We start from the raw sequence: 24128 nt of genomic DNA, 5'->3' as shown, positions 1-24128 counted from the left end.
TGAAAAGACAGGCATACATTTGAAATATGAGGATAAGTTGCTCTGAGTCAGTCATCACTGAGAGTCCCTTCCCCTCGACACACTTCTGTTTTTTCCTGGTATCCTCAGTTGAAATGCACCCGTGTCAGCCCCATGGATCACCATTTGTAGTACGTATTAGCATGCTGCACTTTTTAATTAGGGCAGTGCAATAGACAATGCCAATTAAATATTTGGTCAGTAATGTTGAAGTGTGTCACTGGATCTATAATTTGAAAAAATAATACAAAGAAGAATAGTTTAAAAGTGGAAAGTTACAAATCTTTTTAAACATTTTACAAATACCTTGCTTATTTATTTACTTATGGGTGTGCTTTATAGTTATATAGTTAGCTCTACATAAGGCCTAATTACTGATTTTTGATTTGACAATTTGTAAGTCTCAAAGATACAGTTTAAAGGTGGAATTTTCACAGAATTTTTTTCTTTTTAAGATTTTATTTATTCATTCAACAGAGAGAGAGAGACAGCCAGCGAGAGAGGGAACACAAGCAGGGGGAACGGGAGAGGAAGAAGCAGGCTCCCAGTGGAGGAGCCTGACGTGGGGCTCGATCCCAGAACGCCAGGATCACGCCCTGAGCCAAAGGCAGACGCTTAATGACTGAGCCACCCAGGCGCCCCTTCACAGAATATTTTAATAGAGATTGATATTCAGTATTTGTCTATTTTCTGTATCAGATTACCTTGCCTTCTGGGGGAAAGGTGGCAGTGGTTAGTAATCCTATTTATTATTATTATTATTATTTTTAGATTTTATTTATTTATTTGACAGAGAGAGGGAGAGCGCACAAGCACACAGAGTAGCAGACAGAGGAAGAGGGAAAAGCAGGCTCCCCCCGACGTGGGGCTCGATCCCAGGACCCTGGGATCATGACCTGGGCATGTCACTTAACCAGCTGAGCCACCCAGGTGCCCCGGAATCCTATTTTTAAAATTTTTTTTCTAATCCAGAGCTTTCACAAGTGTTTTTGTGATATTTGTTTTTATATATATTTGGTTATATATATATATTTGGTTCAAGAGAGCTAACAAATCTTCAAACATTCTGCAAATCTTTATTGTATACTCATTATAGGCAAGCCAGTGTGCTAAACCTCCAAGACCCAAAGACAAATAAAACACTTAATCATCTAGGAGGGGAGACAGACATGGAAGCAACTAATGTAGATGATAACCAATGTTATAATGGGGACATTTTACTAAGAACTAGAGGAATACCGGATGGAGTAGTTAAAATTGAGGGGTTGGGGGAGAGGTGGTTACAGGGAAGATATATCTGCTATACATTCTAGAGGGACGAGACTTTTCTATGAGGTGAACAATATGAATAAAGATAGTCTTCATTTTCTACTCTCTAACAATGCATTTTTTTTTTTTTGCCACTGTTAGAATGGTTAGATACAGTTAGCCTTACATTTGTTAGTAACAAAATTATGCCCTTAGTTACAGAAGACAGCTAAAGTGGCCCCTACAATGTGAGTATTTACATATATCTGTTTCATTCTGTTGACATTGTTACTTTGCATGAACTAGTATTTTGATAGTATTAAAGCTTTAGATTTTAGTATAGGTATTTGATATATTTAAATCCATGATCAAAAAATTTAACTGGGAGTTGAAAATGAAAATCTTTAAATCGCAAAATTATATGAAGTAGTTGATAATGATACAATTGAGAATGAATATTATGTGCTTAGAAATATGGGAAAAATCAATAAAGCAGCTATGGAATAAAAAATAGTCTGCTAATGAGAGAATATTTGAAATTTAAAAGAAGTCCTAGTATCATCTGAACATATGGACATAGTTTTCATTTCATGATTATAGATGCAATGTTCTGAGATAGATATAGTAGTTTAGCTGGTTGACATATTTCAAGGATTTTCAAAGATTGAATTTCAAGCTATTTGTTCAGATTAGAAAAGTAATTCAGATGACAAGCCCAAGTCTCTGAACCCATTTGAAGCAAAACAGGGTAGTTGAACACTATCTCTTAACTCTCATTCCAGTTTTTTAATGTGCTTCTAGATCTTAAAGTTGTCATGAGCAGCAGAGCTCTACTGTCATTGAACCAGGCACAGACCTCTTGTTATATGGATTTTGTTCAGTGCACAGTAATGAGTTCATAACCTCCTAAGTAACTACCCTTGTTTGCTTGCCCCATCCCACCTGACCACCTGGCCAAACCCAGAGCTTGCTTCTCTTCTAATATTCTGATTATGTAGTTTGAACAGGGACTTTTTTTTTTTTTTTCCCTCTACTCGAGAGATCTAGAAGAGGGTTGAGGGAGTGGAATAAATAAAGCCAGAGTGGTCTGATTGGTGTTTTTAACACTGCTCCCATCCCTGTTTTTCCCACTGTCCTCTGGACTCTTGATGGGTCCTAGAGAAGGAACCCCATTTTCCTGCCTCTATATGTCTAGGTGCCATTCCTAATCGTAATGTTTTAAAAAGCTCTGTAGAAAAATGAGAATTTTCTTGTGCTAGTTTTCAATTTTATAGTAGCAGTCCATGTGACAGCTTTATGGAAACATCTCTTTGGTTCATATAAGGATATCTGTGGTCATATAATTAAAATTTTTGTGGCATCCATTTGGGACTATCTGGATTATTGAGCATATGGATAACAGATTTTTTTTTTTTTTTTATAAAAAGGCCTTTTGTAGAGTCGGGACTAGATTTGAGTTCTCTTGAAGTAAATGAACTTTCAGATAACATAAAATTTCATCAGTGGAGAATACTTCTGCCTAAGACAGAACTTTTATGAAACATATTTTAATTTGGACAAGGAGGTCATGAGAAAATGGTTCATCTTCCACTGTGATGCAGAACAACTGTTTTAAAAAAAATCAGTAATAAGAATATTACTCCCACTGGTGTTCTAGCCTACATAGGAAACACAGTGCAGACTCAAATTAGGTCTCCACACTCTGATTCCTTCATTTTAGTGTCTTCTCCCAACCCTTATCCCCTACCCCCTATATCCAGTATTCAGAAAAGGGATTTTTCCTTTTTTTCTTTGAGATAGAACAGGCAGTTAAAGACCCTGGAGGGAATACACATGCATTCTCCCCTATGACTCCAGCGAACAGTAACATATAGCTTCATTATGATACATGTACATTGTGGTTTTGATCCCCTCCCTGCAGGGAGAAGGCCGCCATGACAATTCCAGCAAGGACCATATAGGGCCAAACCCCACTGCCCCACCCCCATTCCCCCCACTGGTAGGAGGAGTCCCTTAGATGATTGGAAGCAGCCTTAGTCAGAGACCGCCCTAGCTATGACCCATAACCTATACAAACATAAAAAGGAAAGACGAAAGAAGACCTGAACCCTGATGAAGTGGCCACCTCTGTGCCTGCCCCCTCTCCCACCTGAAGAGGCTACTTTCGCTTTAACTGCTAGTAAAGCCTTGCTTAAGAATTTGGCTCTGAATTCTTTTCTTGGCCACACTGAAGGACTGAGGCCGTGGGGGTAATGGAATTGGCTGCTGACGTTTGGCTATACAGTGACATGTCAGTTATTTACAGGGCAAATTTCTTTTTTTTTTTTTTTTAAGATTTTATTTATTTATTTGACAGAGATAGAGACAGCCAGCGAGAGAGGGAACACAGCAGGGGAGTGGGAGAGGAAGAAGCAGGCTCCCAGCGGAGGAGCCCGATGCGGGACTCGATCCGCGAACGCCGGGACCACGCCCTGAGCTGAAGGCAGACGCTTAACGACTGCGCTACCCAGGCGCCCCTACAGGGCAAATTTCTAACAGCTTCAACCAGCTAGAATATAACCAGAAACTTAGAAATAGGAGGAAAATATTAGAACAGGCAAAATGTTTGCTTATTAAAATATGTTTAGGCACAGGAGAGCCCTTCCAGTCCTTATTCCCACAGTCTTATTTCACATTTTTCTTAAATTAGAAAAGATTCTGATAACTCATGATGTTGAAATAGGCTAGAATATATGACAGCTTAAAGTCTAGTTTGTTGTCTTTATTTTAAAAAAGACACGCTGAGCAAATGACAGAGGGGTGTAGATTTAGGATTTTTAAAAGCTAATGTATAATCATTATACAGATTGGTAGCCAGTAGCCTGATAATGATAGTCTTGAGAAAAATGCCACTAAAAACAGAATGGAAAACTCCAAAAGCAAAGCAGTTTGGAGTTATTTAATGTAGGGGCAAATCGCCATACATTTTCCAAATGTATACCACATCTGAACAAAAATTCTTTAAGGCTTAGTAAATTTTGATACTTTCAACATTTCTGTGTTGCAAAAAAAATCACTTATGTGGCATACGTTGGTCTTTCGTTATGCTGGGTATATGAGGTATTCAATTATGGGATTTTTTTTTTTTATAGTATTGAGTTTTTTTCTTTTAAAGTATAAATGAATGAGATTTTCTGGTGGCCCTTGGATGAGGATATTTCCTTACATTTTCAGAGGCACATGTGAAACTATTTTCTCAGGTACATTAATCCAAACAAATTATAAAGTACATAATGTCCATATTGACTTAAAATTTATCACATGACCCATTTATCTTCATCTTAAATTTTCATATCCTGGATCTTTGAACCAATCTAATACTGACTATGGTTATATCAGGTTCATGATTCAGATCTTGGGTCTGGTTCTTGCCAGCATTTATTAGTTTTGGTACTTACAGATGCATCACTTCTTCACTAAAGATTTGCTTCCCTAACTTTTATGTGTAAGAGGGAGGTGGGAGGAAGCAAGCGGCAGAGGGTGGTGGTAGAGACAGAGAAACCTGGACAGGGAAAGGCAACCAGATAGAGATAAAAAAAAAATATCTATTATATCTGTATATGATCTTATTGGTAGCACCATTCATTTAGAATTAATTACATACTGTGTTACATCTCTTATGGAACTATCTTGATTTTTGAACTAGCTGTACTGTTTAACTTTTAAAGTGTATCTGTCTTCTTTCCCCAGTAACACTATATGTGATATCATGTATATATTTATATCTCTTGAAGCTTTTTTATAGTTCTTACTTTAAAAATCGAATGTATCTATGAATGGTTTATTATCCTTAAAGCACTTGGAGTTTTGGTGTTCAATATAGGAACAATTAGTGACATGAGTCTATGAAAATTTAGGTTTAAATTAATTAAAATATGTAGTTCTTCAGTTGCACTAGCCAGTTGCACACATGTGATTAATGTGTAGCCACATGTGATTAATGATTACCATATTGAACAGTCAGATATAGAACATTTCTGTTATCTCAGAAAGTTCTGTTGGGTAGTGCTGATCTACAAATTATCAAATGAATGATGGATTCAGTTACAATCCATTTAGATCTTTAAAGTATTATTTGAAGCATGTATGTATTTCTATGTGTGTAATACCCTATAAGTCAACCCAGTCTTGAAAAACATGTTTTATGAGATTGGATTGGCTTTCAATTAGGACATCAGATTTTGCTAAATAAATGTCTGTTTCCAAATTACTGCAGAATAATTTGTTCTCAATTCTGTAAGCATTTACTTCATAGTATTGTTTACGTTATAGACTATGGCAAATTCTTTATCATATAGAAAGTTAGATATCAAGTCCTTGCTAGTTTCACAAAGAGCAAGGTAAATGTAGTGCAGTGGGGATGTGAAGAAGGTGGGGGAGGTCTGCAGGAAGGTGTCTCAAAGAATTAATTCTGTAAGAAACATCAGTTAACTATGGAATATCAAATATATTCATTTAGACGACTTCACAGAGATAGTTTGGTACAGGATCCTTTTCTCACCTCATTTCTAAATGCTGAACCTTTGATTAGTAGTATAATGACGTTTATTGTGTACTTAATTTTTTATAGCCTTGTGATACAGCTTTTTTTGATTCCTTTTCTAAAGGCATGTTTTTTGACTTGACCTACTTAATATGACCTTGAATTTGGAAGCTCTTAAACATTATATTATGAAGAGAATGATACATGTATTTTTTTTTTTAAAGAATATTATACCTGATAGTCCAAAACTGTTGCTAACTCAGTGCTTCGTGTCCTTGTGGACATTGAGGTAGAAATTCAGAATTTTTCAATTCAGAGTTAAATCCAAACCCAAATCAAAACATCCCCATAAATTAATTTTAACAAACCTCCACACGGTGAACTGTTTGTTGCCTTTGTTTCAATGGAGCCTCATCAGATGAGAATATATTTCACCTAGACATAGAAAGCCATTTTAAGCTTGTAAGTAATTGTGCATTCTGTTTTTATATTTATTTATATATGTATAAGTGATATATGCCCTGATGTTTCATTATGGAGGGGGAAAAAAGCTTTAAATAAAAGTAAGTTTTTAAAAATTCCTGATACAGGAAGCAAAAAAGCCAGTACAGTTTCTAATTGCCTTTTAGAGTCTCTGAGTTCCCTCATTACCTGTGATTTAAGCTAAAAATGAGGTAATTATAGATAACATCAGTGTTTATCTGGTTGATCTTGGCACCTGCAGTCCTAGTGTTGTAGCTTACCCATGTCTGGTGCCACACTTTACAGTCTGATGCTGACATACCTAATTTACACTTCTCATATTTCCATTGATTTAAGTTAGATGTTCCTTGTTCTATTTGAATAGCATTTTTTAAATCGTTCCTTTAAGATGGCATTAAAGTATGTACTCTTTTACTTGGAATATTGTATTTATGGTACAGTCCTTTCATTAGTAGAAATCTTTCACTAATACATTTCTATACAAATTTAAAATGTATTGTGTCCTTTTACCTATATATTTGGTAAAGCAGTTATGGTCACTAATGTGGCAATTCTTTTCTAAATATTGGCATGTGTTTCAGGATCATAAAATTGTATAAACCTTTTTGCATCAGATTAAATTTTCTTACTTTGTGCTTTCTCACCTTCGAATATTCTACACATCTAACTCTGATCTTATTTTGCCTAAAGATCACTAAAGGCATCCTGGCCTTTAGTGCTACTATTTCTAGTCAGATCTCAAAAAAACGAGATGATCAAGGGCTAGCTGACCTTGTAAACTACGGGATCATTTCTGTAGAGCTCCTTCACTATAGCACCCCCTTACCATACCTCCCTCTTTGATCTTCATTCTCTGTGACCTGTTGAACTTCCCCCTGGTGACAGTCCATTCTCCATTCCCCTCATTCTTTATCAGTGAAAACCAGAGTAGCTTCTCTTAACCAAGTATTGGAGATCCTGAGTACTAGACTGTGTGTAGTTTCTGAATTGTTTTCAATAATTATAGTTGTTTGGGTTTCTGCAGTTAGCCCCATAAGCACATTGCTGCCTGCCCGAAAATGGGGTAAAAACCATCCTATAAAATACGTGGTATAAAATTGTTTTCTCTAGTGTGTCATCATTTGGAATAATTCAGAAATTTTCTAGTCCAGAACTGCCACATAATCAAGTAATTTATGCATTATTTAGGTTACAGAAGTATTTAAACAATTACATTTAGAAGGTGCTAACTAGTTTTATACCAATTTTATGGGTGTATCTTAGGAAATACTACATTAAAATGTATAATTAGAAATACAGATCTTATGATCATCAGCTGTATTCACTGTGTATTCTAGTTGATTGCCATGTCAAAAAAAAAGAAAAAACCTCAAAAAACAAAAACATTACCAAGTGGATTAGCTACCTAAATAGGTATCTTTGGAGGGGAGAGCTCAACTGCTGCTGCTAAAGTTCATTGCATTTACTGAGAAATAACTGCAACACTCGTGGTCAGCATTTTTGATCAGTCACAGTGTTCTTTCCTGAGGAGCACATGGTAGCCTCAGAATCCTTTTTCACACAGTGCTTCCAAGGCAGCCACTACCAATCCATTAACACTGGCCCAAAAAGTAAACCAGTTTCTCTGCTGTTCCCTGCGTAGATGGTGGTTGTTTTTAGGGACCCAGTGCCTGCAAGGCATAGTGGTTGCCACTAGATGGCACTAGTGCTTTGTCGTGAGAGTCCTTAAGGCCCAAGTGTCTCTCTAATCTGTTCCATTTGAGGCGTTTGCACACCTAAATACCACAGGTTGTTTTTTAACCACTCACAGCAGCCGTTGACTTACTTTCTCAGTCCAACTGGTGAAAACTTATCTCTGTACCCATGGACTTGATGTTCAAAAACTAGAAATCTGAGGAAGAAAATATAAGGTCATGTTCTTGTCTTGCCTTGTTGTCAGAGGCCATTTTTGTCCTTTGATGTCTGCAGTATGGTGTTTCCCTTTTAGTATTGCTTCCAGGAAGATGCTTTTCCTAATTCTCTTTTTTTTTCTTCTCTTATTCAATTTTTCTGAGTCTTAGTTTCCTCACTGATAAAGAGGGGTTAAAATTACACATCCTAGGAGAGTTGTTATAAAGGTTAAAAGTTAAAAGTGATTTACTTAAAATATTGTATTTTTAAATATAGATGGATTTTTTTTTTTAGCATTTTAATAGCCTCATTGTCAGATTTGGCCTGTTACAGGCACACTATTTACTTTTTTTTAAAATATAAGACAAAGTTTAGGAACTACCTTTCCTTTATTTTTGTTAAGCTGAAAAATTCCACCCCTGACTTGTCAGTAACTTAGTATTCTTTGCCCATATCCTGATCTGATTAAGAAGTAGGTCCCCATTTGTATTTATGATTGTAAAAAACTTTTATTTTGGTTTAGCTCGTCCTCTGGGGGTTAATTGTTCAACATTTTATCCTCTGTAGGCTGTTGAAGCTCTGACAGCCCAGCTCTCGGGGTGGCATTTGACTGCCTGTTGGGCTGCTATTATTTTCTACACTCAGTTATAATTTTTAGGTATAAAACTAGTTCTCCCTTCTCTATACTGCCAGAGTGCTTCGCCTTCACCAGATTATTGTTGGTTTACAGATCGATCTACCTCCTTAACTTCATGCTTTCTCTAACATCTCTAGTGCGAAGCACATAGTAGGCACTGTCATTTGTGTTTACTCCGTATCACTGTTCATTAATGAAACACGATACCATAGAAGAGCAAGACAATGAAGTATCCGTGGCCTTCGTGTTCCTCTGTTGTTAGGGCTCTTCATCAGTTTAAGGCGTTAAACCTTAATTGGAACTCTAAGTACCCTGAATAAATTGAGATGATTGTGAATTCCAAAGATAATGTTTCCATTTCACATGCCCCAGTCTCCTGTTCTTTCTACTGACACTGTAATCAAGGCCCAGGGTCTTATTTAAGCTAACAAATAATTATCCTTCATTACATAAGTAGTATGTAACTTGACCTTAAAAGGCTGCGTAACTTGACAAGATAGCAGTGAATCTAGCCACCAGCTGTGTCTACCTTCACACTGTCCTGGTCCCTGTGAATAGGAGCTGATTTTGGAAGAAGCTGGGGGAGTTGTTGCCTCACACTTTCCTCTCTTATCTGGAACGTATCGGTGATTTCAGGCCATGGAACTGCACGGTCTTGCACAAATTTTGATTCTTTTTGGGTTCAGAATCCATTTAAAATCTGCAGTTTTTGCTTGCAGACCACAAGCTATTTAGACATGCTTAACATTTTCTGAGATGTACTCATTGCTTATCTCATCTTTGAGTACTGCTAAAACTGGATAAAAACAAAACCTGAATATGAGATGTGGATAATATATGTGAGATTGTTGGGAAATGGATAATGTATTTAAAATATGGGTAATACAAATGGACTAATGTGATTAAAAAAACATTTCTTTGAGCTTGGAGAGGCTAAGAATTACTTAAGCATGAAAACAGTGGAAAGAGCATCAGGAGAAAATAATGTTAGATTTAAATTTATACACAAATTAAAAAGCTTCACTATGTTGAAAACCAAGGTATTGGGTTAAAAAGTATATGTGTGTTGCAGACAAAGGTGTGATGTTTTTAATGTATGAAAAACTCCTCCTTTGGGCCAATAATAAGGCACACTAAAATAAAAACAATATTATAATTAGTATTAACAATAATACTAATTTTTAAAAATGTTCTGATATACTAGACATGCTTCTGAGGGCTTGTCATGTATTTTAATCCTCACAATAATTCTTTGAGGTAGATGATATTATTTCATTTTACAGATGAGGAAACAGAGGCACAGGGACGTTAAGTAACTTGCCCATGCTCGCACTGCTAGTAAGTAGCTAGTAAATTGTGTACTGTTTCTGTGAAGGCATGGCTGTCTTTTTATCACAGGAGTGTGGTTCTGCTGTCCATTCTTTTAACCACTATCCTATGGTTCTTAAAACAGACAAAGGACAAGAAAGGACGTTTTTAAAAAGAAGTAATAAAATGACTCAAAAGCATGAAAAATTTTCACTTTCACTAATAATACAAATGCAAATTAAAATAAAAATGAAGTATTATTTTCTCTTATGAGTGGAGTGTTGGGAGTAAGAAATTTTCGTGGAGTGGTGGTAGGGGTGTCTTTCTTCTGTATGGAGCTGGAGTGCTTCTCTCATTTGGCATACTTAGCCGCTAGCCCCTCCTGGCAGAAGGCTTCGGGATCCATGCTGCAGGGCCGAGCTGGAAGTTCTCCTGCTTGTGGCAGTGAGGAATGTGCCATTGCCTGGGTCACTCTTCTGGAAAACTCTGTGGAGAAGATACTCACAGTCAGGTGTTTTAGTTGTAGGCGTACAGTTGGTTGCAGTACTGGCTCTAAGAGACCACAGTGCGCGAGGCTGTCCTTTCTCAGAATGAGTCAGGTCTCGCCAGTGACAACTGCGTGTATCTATTGGAGGACGGTTGGGGGTTTTAAAGGTTTTCTTTTGAGGAAGTCTCTCTGAAGAGATTGCCGGGGTTTCAGCCTTGATGATAAGTTTCAAATTATAAGTTTATTGTGGCATTATGAAATCTGAGAGAAATTTCATAAAGCTGTGCTCAGTAGCCTCTACTGTTGACAAATGATTCTTGATGTTTAGTTTGGTACAAGATGAAGGGAATATAGGTCTACTTCCTTTATTCAAACTCAGTAAATGGTTTGGGACAATTAATTTCCAATTGTTTCCCAGTAGAGCAGATTTACTTGTATATTAATGAGGCACAGGTGTTAGGCCCCTGGTGTCTGCGTGCCTGGGAGGCATATTTCAGTTGTTTATCTACTCAGCCATAGGTACTGCAAGGTACTCAAGCTTGCCTTTAACAGTTTTTACAGTGAGGCTTTTTAATTTTTTGATGTTTTTTTTCAAATTTGCCTGCACCTGTTAAAATTTTAAAACTGATCATGTAGAAAGAAGTTGCAGAGATTTCAATAGTAAATAGCACTAAAAGTTAAAGAAAGTAGTCTTCTATTATATTTATCTCCCCAGCCTGACACTAAAGAGAAATGGGTTCATTTTACAGATATTTCATGTGAGAAGCCAATATAATCAACGGTACCCTTTTTGTTGTGTATTTTTGGAGCAGGTTTGTCTTTGTCAATGGCTAAAGCAGTCATATATTTATATTAATATTCATTTTTTTCTTGTTTCACTGAACTGCACTACCAACATTTTAGAGGAAATGGAATAGCCTCCATAGACATTATGAATTTCAGTAGCTGGCATAATTATAGCGATCTACATATTCATTAAATCTACAGAAGAACTGTGTCCAAAAAGACAGCCATGCGTTCAGAAACAGTACACAACTAAATATATACGTTTTAAAAGTTGCATTTCTTAGACTTATTTAAAATTAATTTCCTGTAGCACTCCTCTCCAAGCAGAGAATTTTAACAAAAGGATGCCTACGCTTTGGTTTCTTGCATATAGGAAAGAATGGGAAGAACTATTTGTAAACAACAATTACTTGGCAACAATAAGGCAGAAGGGGATTAATGGGCAGCTGAGAAGCAGCAGGTTCCGCAGCATTTGCTGGAAGGTAAGAAGAAAATATTTATTTACAGTTTGTGGTTGCAGTATATCAACACATTACCTGATGCCCTGGGAGATTACCCATGCAGGGGATCACTGAATTTTCCAGGAGACTTCACTCTCGATTTTTTGGCCATCCAAGTTTATCTTTCATAGGACATTTACTAATAAGGTTGAACCACCTTCGTCCCGAGGAACTGGTGATGGTAAAGGAGTCATTTGAAATAGCTGTTCTTTCATCGCACTTGATGGAGCAGAATTCAAAGCAACACCTTTACATCCCCCAGAGGCTTCTGCAGGAATCCTCGAAGCCCTGCAGAGCGGAGGGGGATTTACTTCCAGCTGCCCACTGTATCAAGTGCAGCCATTTAGTCACCCCCGTTCTTGCTTCAGAAACAGCAGATGGAAAAGATTTTTCATTTTTTTTTTTTTTTTTAACTGGAAGCATAAAGTGAAGGGCAGCAGGGAAGAGAAGTGGAAGAAAATTAGGTCAGTCTCCTAAGAGAAAGAGCCATTGATTACCAAAACTAGTAATAATCTACAGTTATCTTTTTTAATTGCCTGGAAATATTGTCCCTTTTTGTTCTCTCAAAGTGAATTAATTGAGGTTTAGATATTTCTGAAATGACTTCTATTGAAAGTTTTTTAGGTTTTATCTGCATAAATTGAGCATACAGAGTCTATGCAAGTAAAGACAGTAAGAAACATATGTATTAGTTTTAGATTTAATAATTTAGATTTAATAATTAAAATACATTTTTCTTCTTTTAGATGCAGGCAGTAAAGGCAGGAGACCTGCTGCTAGAATATTTGTATACAGATATCTGTGCCCCACCCCCCATTCCTTGTTGTTTAACTTTTAGTATCCTTCGTTTGCTAAAAACAAACTCAAATCCAGATTTATTTTAATGTTGTATTAAACTAAATTAAATCAAATTTGTCTTTTTAAGAATGCTTGTTATTTTCATAAGCCAGTTACCAGTTGTAAATTACATTTCTGCCGTAAAAGGAATGACTTCACTTCTCGAGCCGTGTCCTCAGGTTGTTCCTCTCTGTCCTTTACCCGCCAGTTTTAAGACAGATCTTAAACCTTGAAATTAATCATTGGACTTTGTGTCTGTCAATACTCCATTAATATAAGACTGTAAAATGGGAATTATACTTGAACCTTAGTGCATTCTTGTTCATTTTTAATACAAGTCTGGAGGGGAGCTTAATTCAGCTTTGTGGTGTAGCTTTTGGGATCTTATACTTTGGCCTTTATTCACTTTTTGAATTGTCCAAATATATATAAACATTCCAAAATATAATTTATTGGGAACTGGAATTATATGAATATGAAATACCATGAATATGAATATCTCCTGCAGTATTCAATGTGGATATCTGTTTTAGGTGATTCTGTTTGGCATAGTTTTACGTGTTATTGCTTGTTAGGATTTTTACGAAAGTTTCCTTTTTTTTTCCTTTACAGCTATTTCTTTGTGTTCTTCCTCAAGATAAAAGTCAGTGGATAAGTAGAATTAAAGAATTAAGAGCATGGTATAGCAACATTAAAGAAATAGTAAGTTGTACTTTAATTAATGTAATTGCTTTCTCATGAATGCTTTAAAAGTCCAGTAACCTCTGATCTTTGTGTGTGTGTGTTTTCTTTCTTTCCTTGCCAGCACATCACAAACCCGAGGAAGGTTGTTGGCCAGCAAGATTTGATGATCAATAATCCCCTTTCACAGGATGAAGGGGTAAAGTTCATCTTTATTCAGATCTCAGTTTCTTTAGCCCATAAGAATATGCTTATGAGACTGGTTATCAGTCACCATGAAAGCAATGTTATTTCATGCCAGTTAATTTTTTTTAACTCCATATATTATGCAACCTAAAACCTGATGGAAATTATTCCATGCTATATTCATCCTGTGTTGTGGGAGGTTTATGATCTATTTCTGTGGAATGGCACTCTGGAGAAGTCCCAGGGAACCGTAAGAACTCAGGGTAAAATAGAAGAGCATAAATAGGAGGATAGAACTATTTTATCAAGGTTGTAGTGGGCAATGGGGAGGCTAGAAAAGCCTCCCTTTATGATAAAAATAGGTAAGTGTTTACTTGGTGGGACTAACTTCCAAGAAGAAAAGTGACTATTTGGAGTGAGTCTATTAAGAAGTTTTTAAAGATAATGAAAAAGATCTGCCTATCCCCACTGTTATTCCAGCAAAGACTAAGAATAATTACTACTTTAGAGGTATTGTATAACTTCTTCAGTTGCTCCTCTAATTCCTGTTTCCCTCTTAACAGAAATTATTTTCCAGCTAATATATAACACTAGCATTTCTTTTTTTACCTGATACACATAGTTGTTATGATATAGTCTATAGTATAGCAGCACAGAATAGTAAGTACATTTTAAAACTTCAATCCACATTTTAAAAGGTATCTAAAACTCTGTTTGATCATAAAACCAAGCTTTGCAGAAAACATTATGTGTCTTTCTTGGTGCATTGGGAGTTGAGGTCAGGTTCAAGTGGAGACCAGTTGGCCTATGGCCCCGCTCTAATTGAAGCAGACCTTTTTGTTGTTTATAAGGGAAGTAGTGGGTGTAGTGCAGCAAAACTGTCATTCACTTTACACAGATAATACAGAAATTTAATGTGTATACAGTATTATTACTGGAAAAATTGATGTTAGTGTAAGGATGTGTTTCTGATATTAAACTAGTTTTTAATAAAAATTATTCCAATTTCAGGTTTCCTCTCCACAATGTGAAATGATAACTCAGAGAAGGATAAATTTGATCACTTACATTATTAAATTGAGATCATAAAAGTCAAGCAAAGATGTAAGATTAACTTAAATAGGTTGTTTTCCTTATTTCAGAGTCTTTGGAACAAATTTTTTCAAGATAAAGAACTGCGATCAATGATTGAACAAGATGTCAAAAGAACGTATGTAGAACTTTCAGTAATTCAAATTGGTGTTATCTCTTTGTAATTTTAGTAAAATACAAAATCCATAGAGTTTTAATTGAATGCAGTATTTGCCTTGTATTAGTAACAAAGTTATTGTGGCCATTTTTGATAGTAACGATTATTTTCTGTTCTTAAAATATAGATTCCTGTTTTCCCTTTTTCAACATAAATTATGAGATTGATAATCTTAAAATAATATTTAATCTGTTTTTCAATTTTCAACAATGATTTGAAATCATGTGCTTCTGATAGGGTTATATTATGTGGTCATAATATTGGTATTGCTAGAAAAATTTGTCTCTTGCTTCACACCTTTGAATCCCTTTCTAACCAAATTGCTTTTTAAATGACAACTATTATTTTTACCCTCCTTATTTCTATCTCTCTTGAAGTCATTCGGGTTTGCAAACAACCTCTTCTCTCTGTCTACTTAGTATTTACCATGTGAAAGAGTTGTTTCCTTAGCACAAATATCCATGACTTTTATATATTGGGCTTCATTGTTCTGGGTCATGTAGTGAGAAGTACATGGAATTTGTGTGGGAAGGTACTAGGATAAGTTCTAGCAACATATGCTATAATCTTAGGCATTTTACTTTCAGCGACCAGCTTTCTTCAGTGCCCTTTTCTGTAAAATGGGGATAATAGTTAACCTCAAAGGATTTCTGTAGATTAATAAATGTACATCGTAACAGTAGTATTTAGATATGTTTACTTTTATTTTCTTAAGATTTAGTCATCCTAGAGAAAGAGAGAGAGCATGAGCATATGTGAGCAGGGGAGAGGGACAGAAGGAGAGGGAGAGAGAATCTCAAGTGGACTTTATGCTGAGCATGGAGCTCAACGTGGAGCTTAACCTCATGACCCTGAGATCACAGCCCTACATCATGACCTGAGCCAAACCAAGAGTCGACTCTTAACCGACTGTACCACCCAGGTGCCCCAGATATGTTAACACTTTAAGTTGTAAACAGTTACATAAATGTTAGTAAATTTAATCATTGGCTCTAGGATGGGCCATGTATTTGCAGAGTCATGGATATCCCTAGTGCCACCTTTTTCCAGGTTCTGTGGCTTCGCCTGTCTGCTTCACTACTAGTTCAGTGTTACAAGGTCTAGGCCTTGTTACAAGGTCAAGGCGTCTGGCTCTCTGACATTCATCTCTCTCCAGGTTCTAAACACTGAATAATCAGATGACATAGACTGGTATTAAGGTTATACTACATATTGAACAAATCACATTTTCTATTTTAAAATGATAATCAGTGGAGGGATGCCTGGCTGGCTCAGTCGGTAGAGCATGTGACTCTTGATTTTAGGGTTGTGAGTTCAAGCCCCACATTGGGCCCACACCTTACTTTAAAAAATAAAAATGAAAACAGTGGAATCATGTGTTCAGAGTACAACAGAACTGCACATTACTGGCAGTGGTGGCAGGTGGGGGGGGGGGAATGGGATCATTTTGATGAGCTGAGCTATCTAGGTAACCCAAGAGTAACCAATTATAGGGCAACTACCCTCAGAGGAATAGTGTGGCAGTGCTTGACCTCTAGCATATAGTTTCAGAAAGTAAAATGCCATTGTATTGGTGTACAGAGGCACTCGAATATTTGTTGGAAAAAACAAAAAACTGAATTTCCTCACCAATCATTTAAGTAACTGTATAATCAGTGGCAGTAAAACAGGCCACTTAAGAACAAAATGCATGGTATAAATTGCTAACCAAATGGTAAAGGCATCCTTTTTTTAAAAAGCTTGCTAGGCAGTTATCTTAGAAAATTTGAGAGCTTCAGCTCAAAGTGACTAATAAGAAGAATTATGATCAATCTTTCTACTGTTAGCAAATGAAAATAGAGGCACCATGACACTGGAGCGGAGTCACACCCACAGAGGCCCTGTGGGACAGATTGGTTAAAAGACAAAGCAAACAAGAGAAGGGGAAAATAAAACTCAGACAGCCAGACCTCATAGGAAGTGGCATTGGGAACCCATTGATTATTTTGGTTACTTAATGCAAACATTTATGCTTTGCTGTGTGAGAAAGTGTTATTTCTTGAAAAGTGTATCCTTGTAACTATTTGGTTTTATATTTTCTATGCATTTTTTATATATTTAAAATGTGTGTGTGCCTGTGTTGTGTATAACACATATATGGCTAACTTTTTCTCTTATAATTTGTCTCCACTGGTACATTTGAATTCAGTTGGCAAACCTGAGATTCAGGGATGGCAGTTAGGAGATCCTATAGTTCATAGCATAGACGAAGGAGGTTGCATCTTCTTCCCCAGAAGGCTCTTCCATGGCTCTCCTCCACATTTAGAGGAAGTCTCCTTGCCATCTCTATATAAATCTTGTGGCAGGTAACTTAGCTTGTAAGGTAAGACTGTCCTTTAAGCCACCAAATTGCCTAATGATAAAAGCTGAATAGCTTGAATAATTTTACTACTTTAGGTAATGCATTCTCTTTCTAATGCACGACACTATCTAAAATCCATGGTTTTCAGTCCAGTCTGTAAGGCAGCTCATGATGCAATAGGAGAAGAAAAGAAGAAATACAGCTCAATGAATATTATACAGTGTTACTCATTTACTAGCATCTGTGATAAGAATTTTGTTTTTTACTGTACATTTACTGAGTGTCTGCTATGTTCCAGCCTCATCCTTTGCATTTCGGGAACAGAGTGGTGAATAAGACAAAGTCCTGCTTTCATGGGATATACGTTTTAGTGTTGGGGGTGGGGGTGGGGAGTGAGGCAGTCAGCATGTATAGATAAAGAGGATAATTGTAAAGGATGATAATTGCTGTGAAGAAACAGAGCAGGGTGATGGGATAGAGGGATGGCAGCTTTAGCAACAGTGATTAGAAAAGACCATCTCGGTCAAGATGACATTTGAGCTGAGATGTGAAAAGTTTTAAAAAGCCAGCCATGTGAAGATCTGAAAGAACATTCCAGGCAGAGGGAACAGCTAGTGCAAAGTCTCTCAGTGGAAATAAACTCAGTGTTTTGAGAAACTGAAGTGGGGCAGGTAAGGTGGGAGGTAAGTGATTTAAGTAGGGAAATTTGGGAAAGAGCAGATGCCAGACAAGCGGTGCTGTAGGCCAAAGTAGAGAGTTAGGGTTTTATTCCAGTTGCAATGGGAAGCCACTGGGGGAAACTGAGCAGGGGTGCGATACCTTAAAAGCTCATTCTGGCTGCTGTGCAGTGGGGTGGGTAGAGTGAAGATGGAATCTGGGAAGGTAACTAGGAGTCTTGTGGTATGATTCCACATTAAGTAACGTTAGTAACTTAGATGAAAGATGTAGTAATAGAGATAGTTAGGAGTAGATAAGTTGAGGATATGCATTTTCTATTTTTAAATACTGAGAGGTCATTATATGTAGTTTTCTCACATTCGTCAGTTCTCTTCCATTTTTACTGCCTGTTTTAGGTCCTTTTTTTTTCTTTTTACCTCCTATCTAGAGTCTCTCACTTGTTTAATTGTTCTCTTTCTCCTTCAGTCGAATCCATGTGTTACAGCCTTATTTTCAGAAAACACATGTAGTCATGCTACTTGCCTAATCTTAAGCCTTCTCTGACTCTCTGTGTTCTGCAGAAGAATGGACTTACCCAGACCCCCTAACACACACATGGTTCCCTTTTAGAGTTTTCCAGCTCTCTTTCTCTTACTGATGTCTTGTTTAACTCCACTGCAGTCTGAGAGCATGATTTCTCATCTGCCAAATTAGTTTAGGTGTGTTTTGGGGTCCAGAATGTGGTATATCTTGGTGAATCTTCCATGTGAGCTTGAGAAGAATGTGTATTCTGCTGTTGTTGGTTGAAGAAGTACATAGATCTCAATATATTCAGTAGATTGGTGATGTTGAGTTCACCTATATCCTTCTTATTTTCTGCCTGCCAGATCTGTCCATTTCTGATAGACGGTTATTGAACTTGCCAACCATGATAGTAGATTTTAAAAGTTCTCTTTGCAATTTTATTAGTTTTGCTTCACACAGTTTGATGCTCTGTTGTTAGGTGCATATATGTTAAGAATTGATATGTCTTCTTGGAGAATCGACCCCTTTATCATTCTGTAATGCCCTTTTTAAAAAAAATCTTTTAATTAGTGTTAGCCTGGTGTATTTTTGTCCATTCATTTACTTGTTATCTAAATGTGTATTTGTATTTAAAGTGGGTTCCTTGTAAGTAACATATAGTTGGGTTGTTTTTGATCCAGTCTGACAATCTCTGTCTTTTAGTTGGTGCATTTAGACCATTGACACTTAAAATGATTATTGATACAGTTGGATTATTATCTCTCATATTTGCTACTCTTTTCTATTTGTTAACTTGTTCTTTGTTTCTATTATTGTCTTCCACCCTTTTTCATCTTTTTGTAGTTTTAATTGAGCATTTTATATTATTTCATTTTCTTTACTTTCTCAGCATACCAGTTATGCTTCTTTTACTTTTTTTGGTGGTTGTCTTGAATTGTACAATGTGCATTTTAGGTAATCCAAATCCAATTTGAAATAACACTATGCCGCGTCACTGATAGTGTGAGTACTTTATGATAACAAAGTCATCCTAATTCCTTCCTCCCATCCTTTGTGTCATTGCTGTTACTCATTTCACTTATGTATGAGCATATGTACACCTATGTGTATTTGCATATATACACACATATAAGCATATGTAGTGAATACATTGTTAGTATTTTAAACAACTGGTATCAATTGACGATGAGAAAAATAAAAGGTTTTATTTTACTTCACTTATTCCCTCTTATGTTCTTCCTTTTTCTTTTAAATCACTTCTTGTGAGACAGGTCTACTGACAACAGATTCCCTCAACTTTTGTCTGAGAAAGTCTATTTCTCCTTTACTTTTAAAGGATAATTTCACAGGATACAGAATTCTAGGTTGGTCTTTTCCCTCTGTCAGTACCTTAAATATTTCACTTCACTCACTTTTTGCTTGTGTGGTTTCTATGTTATTTTTATGTTTGTTCCTGTATAGGTAAGGTGTTTTTATTTTTGCCCCCCCCCCTTTTAATGACTTTATCTTTGATTTTCTGTAGTTTGAAGATGATATACCTAGGTATAGTTCTTTTGGCATTTACCCGGCCTAGTCTTCTCTGAGCTTCCTGGACCTGTGGTTTGGTGTCTGACATTAATTTGGGGAATTTTTCTGTCATTGCTTCAGATATTTCTTCTGTTTCTTGCTCGGTGTCTTTTCCTTCTGGTATTCCCATTATGTGTACGTTACATCTTAGGTAGTTGTCCCGCAGTCCTTGGATTTTCTGTTTGGCTTTCCCCCCCTCCCTGCCAGTCTTCGTTCTCTTTGCTTTTCAGTTTTCAGGAATTTTGTCAGTCTGTCCTTTAGCTCAGAGATTCTTTCCTCAGTTATGTCTAATCTACTAATAAACCCATCAAAGGCATTCTTCATTTCTATTACAGTGTTTTGTTATCTCTAGCACTTCCTTTTGATTCTTTCTTAGGATTTCCATCTCTGCTTTCATTGCCTACTTGTTGTTGCATGCTGTCTACTCTATCCATTAGAGCCCTTAGCATATTAATCATAGGTGTTTTCAAGTTCTGATCTCATAATTCCAGCATCCTGCCTTGTCTGGTTCTGATGCTTGCTCTGTCGCATCAAATTGTGCCTTTTGCCGTTTGTTCTGTCTTCTAATTTTTTTCCTGGTAGCCAGAACATGATGTGGTAGGTAAAAGGAACTGCCGTAAATAGGCCTTTAGTAATGTGGTGATAAGGTGAGTGGGGAGGGGAGGTATTCTTTAGTCCTATGATTAGGTCTCAGTCTTATCAGTGAACCTATGCCTCTTGACCATGACCTTCACAAGTGTTTCTAATTCTCTACACCCTCTTAGATGGGACAGAATGGTTAAAGTGGACTGGAGTTGGGTATTTCCCTTCCCCCAGGTCATTTAGGGTCTAAGAATACCCCAGCAGTTTAGGCTCTGGTTAACTAGTTTTCCCTGAGGACAGGTTTTTGTTGTTGTTGTTGTTGTTGTTGCTGTTGTTGTTGTTTTATTTTTTATTTTTTTGAGGGCAGGTTTTATTAAGAACAGAGTGCTATGTTCAGAATGAATCCACCCTCCCCACCCCCCTACTGGAAGCTGAGGGGATTTTTTTTTTTTCCTGTGGAAGCCGGGTTAAGCTCTTGGAGGTGTTCACGGGGGCCTCCCTATTATTGGGTCCCTCAGAGTATTTAAGTCTCAGAGTTGTCCATAATGAATTTCTAGCAGTCCGTTAAGTGTAGTTCAGGTTTTCCTATTCTGCGTTGGTTCCCGCCAGGGGTTTTGCTTATGAGTTCTGCTCTGGTAAGTTGTGACTCCCTACATTTGCCTGTTTGCCCTGTGTCCTCCCCTCTCTTACAGATCCAAGAAGAGTTGTTGATTTTTCAGTCTGCTCGGATTTTTACTTGTTAGGAAGGAGTAGTGATGTCCAAGTTCCTTATATGCAGAACCAGAAATCCGAAGTCCCTCCACAGTTCTGTTTTAGATCAGTGCTGTGGCATTATTTCCTGAATGAGTTTTGTGCTTTCCATTTTCCATGCTTTGCATTACTTGCTTGTCCTCTCTTGGAATGCTGCTTCTCCCCGTTGCTCCCTCTTGGATTCCTGAAAACTCATTTTTAAAGGCCTGAGTTCATTACTACCCTGTTTATGAAGCATTTTCCAGTCTTTACAATTGGAAGTAATTTGTGCCTGTTCTATGTTCTAGTAGAATTTCTTAATAACTTTTTGATGATATTACTTAATTTTGTTGGGTCTTATATTTACTTAGACCTGCCAGTGTATTCAATCTGCCAATGTATTTAGTACATTTATATTAATATCAGGGTGCCAGGCACTGGAGATGACAAGATAAATATGGCATGGACCCTTAAGATTCTCAAAGTCTAATAGAGAAAGCAGCCAAAAAAAAGTTACAGTGCAAGATAACTGTTGCTGTCATGGAAAGAGTATGTATGAGTCCTCTGGTGTTAGTCTAGGTCTCGCCTTTCAGATCTACTGGTAAGCCCTTAGAGGGCATGAACCTGATGTTTTCGTGCCACTGTGGAGTCAAGTTGATGCTTAATAAAGGCTCATTGATTGTGAATCTTACCACCGATGATCCGTATTGTTCAATTTTAGTAGTAACAATCTTTAACGTTTTTAGTCTTCAGTGACATAAGCACGCTTTGAAAAAAAAATACTGTTATTAGCCTTCTAGTCCGAGTTTAAACAAGATAATTTCATCTCATAAGCTGTGTTGTTGCGATCATTATTGAATTTATTTGATCTGAATATGTCACTGTATTAAATATTATCTTCTCCTCAACTAATTTTAATATTCCTTTATTCTACTAGCCTTTTTTTTGCCTCAAAGGGTTTTGTATTCATTTCAATTAATTGTTCTTTATGTCAACCTAATGAGGTTGTTACTGTTCTCATTTTTATTACTGAAAAAACTGATAATCAAAAGGTAAATCAAGGAACTTCTAATTTACAGCATTTCTAATTCAGAGCTTGAATCGTCCATTCTGAACCAATTTTGCCAGGCTTCAGAGGCTATAACATTAAATGAAATACAGTATTATTTAAAATGATGGGAAATACTGAGTTTAGAATAGAATATCATTTCCATATTAGATGCCAGAGAAGTCTGTTATTTGGTCTGTCAAGGTCTATTCTAAAAGTGCATTTATAGTGTATATAAATCATTTGCAACTTAACATATTTATAAGCTATTGCCAAACAATATCACTTTTTCTTCAGACGCATTCTTCCTCTCTCTTGAATTAAATGATTAGAATTCTTTAACTATTATCACTGTAACTTTGACTGTATTTAAAGTTTATCTGATTGGCTGTTGGATATGGTAGTCACCATCTTCAAATCTTGGTCTTTTATGTTTCTGGTTATTGTAGGGTTGTTACAGTAGCACTTCAGGCTGCTCCATTCATCAGCTAATTACCTTCTTTCCTACTTCACTCTCCATGAAATGGGTGGATCTCTAAGAATTCAGCTTTCTTGTGTTAGTGCTGCCTTTTGGTTATAGTTTTTATATGGATCAAGCTTTAGATTTAATTGATATAACCAAACTTTGTCTTCTCAGTTTTTTTCTTGTAATTTGATATTTTTTGGATTCATTAATTATTGCTAAAATTCCCTTTTTAAAACTATAAATGTGTGCTGTCCAGGCACATGTAGCTGTATAAATTTCAATTAATTAAGTAAAATAAAAAATTCATTTACAGTAGTGATATTCTGGCTATTGGATGGGACAACACAGATACAGAACATTTCTATCATAAAAAGTTTTACTGGGCAGTGTTGTATAGATAATTTATTGTTATATATTTGTATATGATATGCATGTCTGCATTTCATTTGTTATTCATAGTGAATTTTTAGATATGGTCTCTGCTAAATACTTAACTTTTATTTCCTTCCTCTGCCCTTAAGAGTACCTCCATGAATTTTTACAGTATACAAGTCTCATCTGAGTTTTTAGTCGAACTTAGTTATTAACTTACATTGTAGTAGGCAACTTGAAATTAGACTACTTTGCAAATTTTTCCTATATTAATGATTCACAAAAGTAATTTTACAAGGTGAACTAATTGATTTTTAAAATTTTTCTTAAAGTCCACCTTCTCCAAAGTTCCCATTTGGAGAGAAATAACTGCCAGTCCTCTCGTCCTACACTGTTTGCCACACTGTACAAAGTTAAGATGTCCTAAATATTGGTCTCTCTTACACAGTTTCCTCCAAGCCCATTTTTTTACTTAAATAAAAAACAAATTCCTTAGGGAAGGAAGGTTTTACAAGCAGTTTCAGAGCAGAATTGATTTTGGTTTGTGTTAATGCAGACAATCTGCCCAGTGTTAAAATGTTAAAGAGAAAAAAAAAAAAAAAACACGCAAGCTGCCATATTCGTGTGATCACACCAAAATAGCAGCTTGTATTTATATTTTCAGTCTCCTCGAGGTGGACTGCAGGCACACATGAATGAGTGGATGTAGTTGGTGTTGTGTTGTGATTTTATTTAATGCAGGCAGAGTACATGCTTGTGCATGCACGACCAGCCCTCACATATGCACTTGTTCGCAGCCGGGAAAGCGAAAACGACAACACAAGCCGCTCTCTAAGAGTTGTCGGCAACCTGTGTGTGTGTTTCTTAAATATTAAAGAGGGGAAAAACAGATTTTCAGGAACACAAGAAACAATTCTTCTTGTCAAATGGCCTGTAGTCCTGCCTCATTTGACAACATTTAAGGTAAAAACAAAATATTTTATTATTATACTTGTATATACATATATAAA

The 24128-nt window shown here is 36.5% G+C and overlaps 1 protein-coding gene across 4 annotated transcripts in view; it reads left to right on the top strand.

The window, feature by feature from the left end:
- The window catches only part of TBC1D5 (TBC1 domain family member 5), a 571386-nt gene that overhangs the window by 318531 nt on the left and 228727 nt on the right, over positions 1–24128 (top strand). For all 4 annotated transcript variants that reach the window (XM_040636853.1, XM_040636851.1, XM_040636852.1 and 1 more), the window contains 4 exons: positions 11753–11861; positions 13329–13418; positions 13522–13596; positions 14726–14793. In XM_040636853.1, the coding sequence (XP_040492787.1) occupies positions 11753–11861; positions 13329–13418; positions 13522–13596; positions 14726–14793 (342 nt within the window). The remainder of the gene's footprint in view (positions 1–11752; positions 11862–13328; positions 13419–13521; positions 13597–14725; positions 14794–24128) is intronic.

Source organism: Ursus maritimus, unplaced genomic scaffold (assembly GCF_017311325.1).
Source record: "Ursus maritimus isolate PB19 unplaced genomic scaffold, ASM1731132v1 scaffold_20, whole genome shotgun sequence".
Classification (NCBI taxonomy): domain Eukaryota; kingdom Metazoa; phylum Chordata; class Mammalia; order Carnivora; family Ursidae; genus Ursus; species Ursus maritimus.
The sequence above is the reverse complement of the archived record's forward strand: the minus strand, read 5'-3'. Positions and strand labels throughout refer to the sequence as shown.